We start from the raw sequence: 12763 nt of genomic DNA, 5'->3' as shown, positions 1-12763 counted from the left end.
TTCTCAACCGATAAACAACCTGTGTGCAGACAGTACCATGTTTCTGGGACAGTTGCTGCTGTAACTGGAGCTTTTGAACATTCTGTCTACTTAGAATTGAAGGAAAGAAGAAGCCACGAGGAGAAAATGGAATGAAAAGCAGTTTAAGGAGCTGACCTAAGAGACAGCGCCAACAGCAAATCTTCTCTGCAACTACAAGTTTTCCTTACAGACCCCAAGAATCCATTAACTAGAGTTCTTCAGATTCAGAGATGTTAACTTATCAAAATCAGTGTCTCTGAAGTAACTAAGCAATAAACTTCATTCCACAGTGCTGAGTGTGTTCACATCCACATGAGGCAGACACAATTGGAAGGACGGAGAAGGAAGTGGCACTGGGACTCCCTCCCACTACAGCAGCCTGTTCAGGTGCCTGATCTCCCCAATGATCCACTTCTCAAAACTACTTTCCACCCTCCTAATCAAAGTTTCTGTTATTAGACTCACAAACTATATCTTTTCTATTTCTCCAAAAAGTTTTAATGCTCAAAAACTAAGCATTTTTTTAAAGAAATCAACTCACCTGAAATTTATTAACAACAGTGACCATAAGCCTTTTTACAGTTTCTTTAGACTATTTTCTATCCATTTAAAAACGATTTTCTTTTAAATTTTAACAGAACTATGCTTTCTCTTTACACATCTGTTAGAGCCCAACAGTGAAATCACAATTCAGTCTCGCACAAAAATATATTTAAAGAACTCCTGTTAGCACAGCATTCATAGTATTCATCAACTGATTCTTACTTTGCTTCAACTTGTGGAAATCATTGGCTCTGTCCCTGGGGGCCTGCTTTAGTGTGTCTGTTTGAATTCTGGGTTCTCGCTCCAGGTTCGGGCCTGGAACTATGTGCTGCAGAGGATTTGAAGGGTTCTGTTTTGAAGTACTGGGATTTTCATTCTGGCTTAGATGTGAACCTGCAGTATAAAATCAAATTAAAAGAATGTAATTTTTTTTTTTTGAGACAGGGTTTTTATGTGTAGCCCTGACTATCCTGAAACTCAGTCTATAGGCCATGCTGGCCTTGAACTCAAGATATCCACCTGCCTCTGCCTCCTGAGTGCTAAGATTACAAGTCTGTGCTGCCATCACCACCGTCAGTGCCACCACCACCTAGCTAAGAATGTAACTCTCCACCCTTCTTTGGAGTCAAGTACCAAATCCAGGGCCTTATGTTTGCTAAGCAAGCACCCAACTGAACTAAATCTGCAACCCAAGAATGTAATTCTTTAACAGAACAATTTCATATGACCTGCTTTAGAAAAATAAAAAATTATGGCCACCTGACATTGGGAGGTCACAGAGCTGGTTTGTTATGAAGCTTTACTCTATTTTATCAAATACCACTTCATCTGTAGGTAAGACTCTCCATCACTGACTACAAGCTTATCCAACTTCTTTTGTCTCTAGGTTTCTACACAGGAGAAATGACACTTATTTCTTCTCCTTCCAAACTCCAAACAGCTGCTAGAGATCTCTAAGATCTGCTAGGGTTCTGACACTTTTTATATGTCATCTTCATCTATATAATGATTCATAGCTGTTATTTTCTAATTCTTTTTCATCAGTGTCTCTTTTATCCCATCAATATCTTGGCTTTATTTTTTTTTCCAGAATTGAGAATAGAAACTATGGTTTTATACAAGCTAGAGGATTGCTGTTACTGAACTGTATCCCGAGCCCACTAGACTCTATATGGCTAATAGTTTTGAAATCAGAAAGGTCCTCAGCCAGCAATCTCTACATCTTATGTGTGTGCATGTGTGTTATGTACCAATCATTTAAAAAATATATTAATTTCCAGAACAAATGCTATTTAACCATGCTGCTAAATCATATGTTCTACTTACTTTATAGTAACACTTGAACAATAAATTGGTTCTCAAATGGAATGCTAAGTGAGACTTTATACCTGGAGCCATGTTTGGTGAGAGAGGCTGTCCAGTTGGAAGATGGGAGATTGTCTGATGACTTTCATGTTGAGAAGCTAACACAGGGGGCTTCTTTAAAGCTATAAGAAAACAGATCCACATTTTCCCATTAAAAATACTGTGATTTTTAAAATACAAACACTATGAATCAATTTACACTACAGTAATCCTATGTGTATCCTAATTTTGTAATCCTTACCCTTGTCATATTAAAAAATTCTTGTATGATTATTAAATTATATACTATACTATCTATTCTGTCTTACAGGCTATCATATTCAAACAGCTCTTGGCACGTAACAGGCACTTAAGCCAAGAGTTTATGAATAAACAAACAAGTTAATCTCTTCAAATATAATGACTTACAACCATGAGATATTTTTATATAAATAATTACAAGCAAAATTTAGTACTTAATGATTAGGCAAAACATTAAGAAGAAAGTACTCTCAGTTGCTCAACATTTTTTATGACATTTGTATTTACTAATTTTGTGTATTGAGTGTGTTGGGAGCAGGGAGCTAGGATACCACAGGTGGGTCATGAGGGACTGAACTCAGATCATCAGGTTTGGCGGTAGGTGCTTTTTACCCATGGAGTCTTCTGCTGAACCCTCAACTTAAAATAACAAAACAAAAGATAACTATAGTGACAATTCTGGAATTTTTGTTTCTTTAAAAAAAAACACAGAAATATTGTAAGAATGTGTTTTTGTCTGAATCCCAGGTGTAGGGACATGGAGCTATTTCAGACTGTCTGTAGCAGCAAACTATGATTTGCTTCCTGCTCTAGCAGAGGCATGGTTTTGCCAGCTGCAGATAGTTTCTGTGATTGTGTGAAATTTGGAATTCTGGGAACTTTTCAGAGGGTATATAAATGCTAGAGCCCTGATAGGTGTGGTTGGTGGTCATTCAAGAGGGGTGGCTGCAGTTTGTTAGTAGTCATTCTCAAAGAAGAAACAAAGCGAAGAAATCAGATTCAGGGATCTTTCTTTTTCTCCTCTCTATCCTTCTTTCTCTCTTATATAGTGACAGGGGGTGAAAATGAGGTGATAAAGGGTAGGAAAAAGAACCCACAAAGTAGCAAAAACCAGCTACATATGAGTTTTATTTAATATTCAGCCTGAGCTGGCCTCCAACATATGGCTATAACTACTATACTCATGCTGAGATTACAGGCATGAGCCACCATGTTTGGCTCTGGAATTTTTACTTTCTGTCTTAAACATTTATTTTAAGTGTGTGTGTGTGTGTGTGTGTGTGTATGCACGCGCGTGCGCGCACATGTGCATGTCTGAGTGTATGTATGTGCACAATGTGCATGCTGGAGGCCTATGAAGTTCAGAAGAGGGGTCAGTTCCCTGGAACTGGAGTTGCAGATGGTTGTAAGCTGCCACGTGGATGCTGGGATCTGAACCTGGGTCCTTTGTAAGAGCAGTAAACACTCTTAACCACTGAACCATTTCTCCAGCCCCTGGAATTTTTATTTTTAAGATAGAAAGTGTTATTTGTACAAAGAGCTTTACCAACAAGAAGGTTAGAGTTAGAGATTTCTTCTCTCTTAAGAAATGAAGGTCAAGCCAGGCAGTGGTGGCACACGCCTTTAATCCCAGCACTTGGGAGGCAGAGGCAGGTGGATTTCTGAGTTCGAGGCCAGCCTGGTCTACAGAGTGAGTTCCAGGACAGCTAGGGCTACACAGAGAAACCCTGTCTCGGGAAAAAAAAAAAAAGAAAAGAAAAGAAAAAGAAAAGAAATGAAGGTCAACAGGAAAGATTACTTTTTATGCACCAGCACGTACTCCAATATATCCCTGTACAGAAGAACATGACAGGAAAGTAGACAGATCACAGGAAAACTAAGAAAAAAGGAAACAAGAGGGGGGGGGGAAGAAGCTCCTACCTATAAACATGGGCACATTTTATTTCCTAAAGATTGGTATGGTGAATTTGGTGGTATATAATCCTATTTATTTTTGCTAGATACAGAACCAGCTTTTCGTTCTGTTTAGGGGACAAGGGCCTTTAATTCTGACATTGAAGATATAGATGAAACTGAGTATATCACTTTGTTTGTTTGTTTGTCTGTTTGTGAGAGAGGGTTTCCCTACAGCTTCGGCTGTCCTGGAACTTGCTTTGTAGATCAAACTGGCCCCAAACTCCAGAGCTCTGCCTGCCTCTGCCTCTGCCTCCTGAGTGCTGGGATTAAAGGCATGCACCACCATGCCTAGCTTGAATAAATCACTTTTTATTTGGGCCATTAAATACATTCCAATCATATATAATCTCTCTTTCCCTTCTTCTACAACAAAGAAGGCTAATATGAACATGTAGAATCATAACAGAAGCCACTGTTCAGATGTTCAAAAAAAGCATCAAGCTTTAAGATGAAAATAAAGAAACTTGTGTCTTTTAGGATACTGTTAATTTGAAGATGTCTAATAGAGATTTTGGGTCATTTTTACAGCTTACTTAAATTTTATGTCACTTATTACATAGTGTCTAAACTTAAGTATACAAGAAGTCTGGCATTTACTCTGAGAAAACACCACTCATGTATACAGAGCTGTTCTCTGCAGATGTTGTCACCATCACACCTTGTTTCCACTGCTACCTGCAATGCCCAACATACACGTCTGCACACAAAGCCTTTAATGAATAGCTCTTCACTAGAATCAACAGCGTATCTGTGACTTGCTAATGGACAGGGGCAGCTTCTCTCTATAAATCTGCTGGTCAGTGCTGTCCTTAACGTAAGTCATAAGATGGAAGGAGAGTGCTTCCTGGCCTTTTGGCTAAGTAAGATCAAGTGCAGAAAACAGAGTATCTTCATTATTAAATAATAATCAGTCATGCTAAGATTTATATTATAATGCCTATTGCATGAGAACAAGGTGACTTTAAAAATAAATTTGGCAGCTAGGCGGTGGTGGCGCACACCTATAATCCCAGCACTTGGGAGGCAGAGGCAGGCGGATCTCTGAGTTCGAAAGTTTGAGGCTAGCCTGGTCTACAGAGTGAGTTCCAGGACAGCCAGGGCTACACAGAGAAACCCTGTCTCAAAAAAACCAAAATAAATAAATAAATAAATAAATAAATAAATAAAATAAATTTGGCTTAGATCAGTGTTTCTCAATCTGTGGGTTGTGACCCCTTTGAAGGTTGAATGATTCTTTCAAAGGGGTCACCTAAGACCAACAGAAAACAGATATTCATATTATAATTTATAACAGTAGCAAAATTAAAGTTATGAAGTAGAAAAAAATAATTTTACAGTTGGGGGGGGTGTCACCACAACATGAGGAACTGTAGTAGAGTTCCCAGCACTAGGAAGTTTGAGAACCACTGGTTTACCTAGACAGGTAAAACAAGGCTGGGTTAAACAAACCTTTTTAAGATTTCCAGAGAAAGTTAGAAGAAATATAACAATAGAGGAGCAAGGTATGTTCATAGCATGCTCTATTTCTCTCTCTCCTCCCTCTCTCTCTTTTTTTTCCTCTCTCTCAACTGACTGTATACTTATCAAAAACTTTATAAAAACTCCATTAAAAAAGAAATCCTGGGTCCTGGAGAGATGGCTCAGCAGTTAAGAGCACTGACTGCTTTTCAGAGGTACTTCAGTTCAATTCTCAGCAACCATATGGTGGCTTACAACCATCTATAATAAGGTCTGATGCCCTCTTCGGGCATGCAGGTATACATGCAGATAGAGCACTCATATTCATAAATAATAATAAATCTTTAAAAAAGAAAAAAAAAGAAATCCTGGTAATTGGCCAGAGAGTTGGTCCAGTGGGTTAAAGTAACTGCCTCAGAGCCAACAACCTGAGTTTGATTTGGCTCTCAGACGCTGTTCTCTGATCTTCACACATGTGCCATGACATGCACTTAATCTCGACACACACACACACATAATAAATGCAATAAAAGGTTTGTTTTAAATTCTGGCAATTAATGAGCAGTACCAAACACACATAAATCTGTAGGTTTTCTAGATTCTACAAAAACCAAACCAAACCAAACCAAACCAAACCAAACCAAACCAAAGAGTATGGTGGTGCATGCCTGTAACTCCTGTCACTCAGGAAGCTGAGGCAGGAAAAGTCAAAGGCCAGCCAGGGCTACACAGCTGAAGTCCATCTCAAAACAACAACATCAAGAGAATGTGGCCACATAAAAACAATGTAATTAACATTAGTTCAATTCTCCAGTAAGTCTCACTTACCAGCAGGAAGCTCCTCCACTTTTGCTAGATCATTCTCTTCTACTCCAGGCATCCCTGCATCACCAACTCGTTTGACTGGTTCTGTCCAAGGAACAAAAGAAGGTACTACTATGTTTATGTGTATATACATCGAAAATGACTAGAAGGAAAGTAAAAATCAGTTTCTAATGTCACAGATTACAAGTGAACACCTTGTTTGAAACTTAGTTTTATTTTTTTCTTGTTTTTTTCCCTTTTAATTTTTTTAAAAAAACATACTTTCTTTAGTGTGTATGTGCATACGTGTGTGCATGCCATGGCAGTCAAGGGAGTCTTTCCACTGCTGAGGTAGTGTCTTTGTTGTGTGTGCTATGCTTAACATAACAGGCTAGCTGGTCTGACTGCTTCCAGAAAAATGTTTCCATCTCCTACCTGACTGTAGTTCTGGGGTTGCAGGTATGTGCACTGCATCAACTTCTGGATGCAGATGTGAGGAGCTGAACTCTGGTTGTCACAAGTGCACAGCTAGTGATTTTACCATCTGAGCCCATTCCCTGGTCCTGATTTAGTTTTAACTAAAATACTTTTTTCTCTTTTATCACAGGACCAACATTTTAAACAATACAGACATTAAATCACCTCAGAACTAATATCAAGCAAGTTTTTAATGATTTGAATATATTTCAAAACAGGAAGAAATGGTCAATCTCATATCAACAATAAACTTACCTTTCCCATGTGGAAGATGATTGCTTGAGGGGTCCTCATTCTTATTTGCATCATTTTCAGGCATATTTGGAATATTTTTAGGTGCTACATGATCATTTCTACCTGATTCTTTTCCATCATTTGATTGAATCTTATGAGTCTCCTGTTGCTAGATAAAGATTTGGTAACAATAAGTATTTTCAATTTTGAATCATTAAGCCACTGATAAAACTGTGTGTGTGTATGTCTGTGTATGTGTGTGTGTGTGTGTGTGTGTGTGTGTTCGTGTGCAAAGGCAAGTGCAGTTATCTACAAGTTTCTTTCCTTCTACCATGTGGGCAGTAGGGATCAATCTCAGGAAGCCATCATGCTTATTGACAAGTGCCCTTACCTACTGAACCATCTAAGGGCTACAAAAATACATAAAAAAAAAAAAAGTTAACAAAGATATTTTCCTTTTAATGTTATCACCTTTGTGTGAATGGATAACTTTTAATAGTCTACTCCCCAACCCACCTCTTTATTCTTTGAAAAAACAAGGTCATAGTTTTTATGCTGCCTAAAACTTCCTAGATAAAATAGACCAGGCTAGCCTCAAATATATGGTGATTTTCCTGCCTCGGCCTCCCAAGTGCTAGGATTATAGGAACAAGACACCATGTAGAGTATCTCAAACATAAAGCAACTTTCTTAAAACGATGCTTTTGTAATTTAGTGAGGGGACTCCTTGCTGTTTTTCTTATGAAATAAACATCCATCCATCCATCCATCCATCCATCCATCCACCCACCCACCCACCCACCCACCCACCCACCCACCCATCTATCTATCTATCTATCTATCTATCTATCTATCTATCTATCTATCTATCTTGGTTTGTGTAGCCCTGGCTATCCTGGAACTCACTCTGTAAATCAGACTGACATTGAACTCAAGACATCTGCTCTGCTTCTTTCCCCTGAGTGCTTGCACCACCACGGCTCAGCATGAAATAATTTTAGATTTAGAGAAAATTAACTGTTGTGTACCCAGTTTCTCCTATGTTAAAACTGGTATTACTATGATATACTTGTAAAATGAAGACAACAGTATTACTGGACTGGAGATCTGGTTCAGATGGAGGACTGCTTTCCTACCATCTATAAAGGCCTGGGCTGGCTCCCCGGAAGTGCATAAGATGAGCAGGGTAGCATACATCTCTAATAAGAGCATAGAAAAACACAAAGTTTAAGACCACCCTTGGCTACATAGCAAATTTAAGTCCAGTCTGAGCTACACAGACCCTGTCTCAAAAGGAAAAGAAAGGAAAAAAATATAATTATTAACTAAACTTTCAGACTTCATGCAGATCTTTTAAAATCAGTTTTTCTACTATATCTTTTTCTGTTCCAAGATCTAACTCAGTCTATACTGTAAGAAGCTTTGGTCTTCAAGTCTCCTTGTTCCCCTCTGATCTGTATAACCTTTCTATCCTTGTATCACAAAAACAATACAAAAGTATATTTATGGATACTAGACTGTGAATTTTTAGTAATATCTCCATGTCATAATATATTCTTTTAAGTTTTCAGCCATAAGTTGTTTTGTCAGCTATCTTTGTCAAAACCATGAAAAATACTAAAGGCTTTCAGTGAATAACACAGCACTACAGCAAGCCTCTCTCCTTCCTTTCCCACACCACTATACTCCTCTGGACTTCCGGTGTCTCAAGACTACCTCTAACTCCACTCAGTATCTCCACAATGGCTCATCACTCAAGCCTTTCACTAGTCCATTCTCACACTCTTCAAAGCAGAAGAAGATAAACAGCAACTGTTTCAATCTGTAGACTGAAAAATGGAGAGATAAAACACCCACAATCTACAACACCCGCAATAACCTGCTGCAAAGCTGAGGAAAATCTAAGAACAAAAACCTGACAGCCATGACTTCCAGTCCTCAGATGTTACCAAAGAACAAAAGAAATACTCTTTATTACTAGCCATTCCTTACTTTTAATTACAAAATTTTATACAGGTCATATTTAACCAACTGAGATTAAAGAGTATAAAAAATAACTCATGTCCATAATGGTTAGTGATCTTTAAACAAAATTCCCTCTATTTCTACAATGACCTTTATGATAGCTCAACTCAAAACGAAGAAATCATTTGCTGACTCAAAATGTAGTAGGCAGAGTTGGGCATGTAGCTCAACAGAACATATACTTAGCATATATGAAGCCACAGATCTGACCCACAGTACTTTAAGAAAGTATGAATCAAAATTAGTTATACAGTATCTAGTCATGTTATTTCTGTTTCAAGACAGGGCATCAGACTACTAACAAGAGAATGAGTGACAATTCTGTTTCTGTTATCCACCTGTAACACCAGCACTTGAAATGCTCAGGCAAGGGGATTTAAACTCAAGGCCAATTTGAGCTATACACTAAGAGAAAGGGATTCAACAGAGGAGGAAGGAGGGAGAAAGGAAGGCTTTTCAGTAAAAGGCCATCCACCTCAGAATCTGACATTGACAGCAATAACCACCATAATAATAATTTGCTTAGCCTGTGCAAAGCCCTAGGTTCGGTTCCTAACCATAAGAAAAAAGAAGTAAACTGATATATTTTTGCACACATCCATTTTACTCAGCAAATACACATCAGCTTTTAAATCAGGCAAATTAGAATTCTTAATGTGTTATGACAAAAACCATCTGCTTTTAAATTACATGAATTATAACCAAAGCATACATTATTTAAATACTTATTTTTAATTTACCTTTTGTTCCTGCAAAAACTGATCTGCTAATTTTTTTATATTTTCTTCATGTTGTGCTCTTAACTCCTTGATCTGCTGTCCACACTGAAAACTAAATTAGAAAGTCATTCTTTAGATTATATAGGACTGAGTGCCCCAAGTCTGTCCAGAAGCCACACATATATTAGAAAGATACAACATCATTCAGTAGAGAAACTGTGAAATGTAGTCAAAATCATAAATACTTGAATCTTTACGGGGTGGGGGAGATACTGCTAAAGTTAACTGGAAAAATAGAAAGCAGGCAGATGCAAGCAAGCCTTCCTCAAGTGTTTTACAAATTATATCTATAAAGAAACAATTGTCAAGACCAATTTCAGTCATAGCAGAGAAAAATGCTGTATAAAAGGAAACTCTTGGTTCTCACCAAACAGATGGGAAATGCTAGAAGTAGGAGCCAATAAAAATGACAGCTATTCATGTCTTCAATAGTACTTTAAATACCACAATACAAGTCTATACTGTGGAATAAAGGGAAAGGAAGAAATGGAATAGTGTCAGGAAAAGAGGTCAAAACAGGTTAAAATGGTAGTTTTCTGCTGGACAAGTAGTCAAAGAATACAAACAGACATTCTTGAAAATAGAAACAAGTACTTAATGAATACATACACACGTTAATGTCATATTATTATCGCAATTAAACTTAATGAATACATAGATACATGCTAATGGTCATGTTATTATCACAAATTAAACTTAATGAATACATACACACATCTTAATGTTCACAATATCACAAATTAAACTTCCTATCTTAATATCATTGTACTATCTTATTCTTACATCTCAAGACCAAATTAAATTCAAACTATAAACAATGTTGGTAGGGCTATGAGGAAACATTCCCATTATAAATTAACACAATTATTTAGAAAGCAATCTTTTATTCATATTATATAAGCGCTAACTGATAAAACATATTCAGTAAATATATGTTTATGAATATATACTAGTGAAATATTAAGAGGGAAAAATCTCAAAAAAATTACATAAAATTAAAAATGAAACCATCTGCAATTATTTATTTTACTTTAGCATTATTATTACTATGGCATGTTTGTGTATATGATGTGTGCATTTATGTGTCTACTTGTAGACACGTGAGTAGCACAGTGTACCATGGCATACGTGTAGATGTTAGGTCTTTCTTTTCCATGGCAGGATTCAGGGCCCACACTTAGGTGGTCAGACTTGCACAGAAAGTGCCTTTTACCCACTGAGCCATTTTGTTGGTCCAAGTAATACTGAGAAAAGGAAAATTCCTACAGTGGTCCTACAAGTTTGTAGAATCTAATTTTTACAAATTGATATGCTAGAAAAAAAAACACTGAATACTGACAGGTTAAAAATATTTTTTCATACAGTAAGTAATTACACATAGATAATTAACAAACAGAAAAACTGTTGAGCCTAACTTCTGGTGTACAAACCTAAAACAACTCAACCCTTTACCATAAACCTGATTAAACCTATATGTCCCTAAGAAGCTCTCCACCTCCTCCCTATGTAGAAGTGTGAGTGAGGGGACAGATCAAGAGCAGGAGCACACATTCCTTAGCACTGCTGAGGACACGCCCCAGTCCTTATTATATCCCATTCAACAAAACCTGCTGTCATAAGATTTTTCTGTTTGACAATCTAGATCACATAAGAGATGTTTTCATAGTGTTTAACATATTAAAATAAAAGACTGCAAGTTTACAAGAACCTTTGAAAGATAAAATAAGATGAAGAAAATGAAAGAGAAAGAGCAGAGGGCAGATAGGAAGAATTGCATTACATACAAAAGCTGGACCAACACTTGAGACTCACACAGGCTGCTGCATGTGGCCTCTTACCTCTCATATTCTAACCGCTTTACAAGGTATGTGTTATTTTTCCTGTAGTCTTGAAGTTGATCTTCTTGTCGAAGAAACTCCTGACGAAGCTCAGCCAGTTGCTCTACCCAGACAAGGGAAGGAGTCAAAGAAGAATCAAATTTACTTACTGCAATACTTTCTATTGAGAATCTATAGGGTTGGTCTTCTTTTTGGTTTTTTTTTTTTTTGTTTTTTTGAGACAGGGTTTCTCTGTGTAGCCCTGGCTGTCCTGGAACTCACTCTGTAGACAAGACTGGCCTCTAACTCAGAAATCCACCTGCCTCTGCCTCCCAAGTGCTGGGATTAAAGGCGTGCGCCACCACCACCTGGCCTGGATGGTCTTTTAATTATGCACATTTTCAATTTTTCTACTCAGAGTCTCAGGAAGCTAGATAGTATGTGTGGTCAGATGTCAACCTTGGGTATAGCTCCTTAGGAGTCCGCCTTGGTTGTTTTTGTTATTTTTGTGTGCCTGAGTGTTTTTCTGTGCCCCACATATGCCCTTGGAGATCAGAAGAGGTGTTAGGTCTCCTGTATCTGGAGTTACATATGGCCATAAGCCATCATGTGTATCCTAGAACCAACTGGGTCCTTTACAAGAGCACTAAGTAACTTCTTAACTGCCACGCCATCTCTCCAGCCTTTTTCTTGTGGTTTTGAAACAAGGTCTTTTACTAAGATCTCGGCTCACTGAGCAGGCTAAGCTGGCTGGTAAACAAGCTCCAGGGCTTATTGATGCCTTTTTCATTGTTCAGACTATGGCTCATGTAAGGATCACTGAGATGATTCCAGTTCTCAAAATCAAACCTGTTCTGCCAAATCTTGGACCCAGTAGTCATACAAATTGTAGAAACATGCTTTTACTGCTTATCTATCAAAATACTTCCCATTTGGCTCTACAACAGCTTTAGTTGCTGTTTAACTTTCTCAATTTCTAAAAATAACTATACTACTTCATCATTGACCAGAAATTTAAAGTATCATGTATTTTCCAACTTTGCCATAAGTTTTTACATTATTTCTTGGCTTCAATGTTGAAGTCTGTATTTACTTCTCCTTTACTAACCATATTCCTCTGCAGCCCCATGTTAACAGAACACTTGAATATTGGGGTAGGATTTGAACATAAGTTCTTAGATGCATCTTGAATTGCACTGCAACAGTATTGCGGTTCCACTTTTTCCTCCCTCTCTCCCTCTCCCTCTCCCTCTCCCTCTCCCT

The 12763-nt window shown here is 37.7% G+C and overlaps 1 protein-coding gene across 1 annotated transcript in view; it reads right to left on the bottom strand.

The window, feature by feature from the left end:
- Positions 1 to 12763, bottom strand: part of Casc4 (cancer susceptibility 4) — a 65577-nt gene that overhangs the window by 22900 nt on the left and 29914 nt on the right. The window contains exons 3-8 of the mRNA XM_028767108.1: positions 11522 to 11624; positions 9645 to 9735; positions 6901 to 7048; positions 6193 to 6273; positions 1953 to 2051; positions 787 to 957 (exon numbers count right to left, since the gene is read on the bottom strand). Coding sequence (XP_028622941.1) covers positions 787 to 957; positions 1953 to 2051; positions 6193 to 6273; positions 6901 to 7048; positions 9645 to 9735; positions 11522 to 11624 — 693 coding nt within the window. The remainder of the gene's footprint in view (positions 1 to 786; positions 958 to 1952; positions 2052 to 6192; positions 6274 to 6900; positions 7049 to 9644; positions 9736 to 11521; positions 11625 to 12763) is intronic.

Source organism: Grammomys surdaster, unplaced genomic scaffold, assembly GCF_004785775.1.
Source record: "Grammomys surdaster isolate TR1022 unplaced genomic scaffold, NIH_TR_1.0 170, whole genome shotgun sequence".
In the NCBI taxonomy this organism is placed as follows: domain Eukaryota; kingdom Metazoa; phylum Chordata; class Mammalia; order Rodentia; family Muridae; genus Grammomys; species Grammomys surdaster.
The sequence above is the reverse complement of the archived record's forward strand: the minus strand, read 5'-3'. Positions and strand labels throughout refer to the sequence as shown.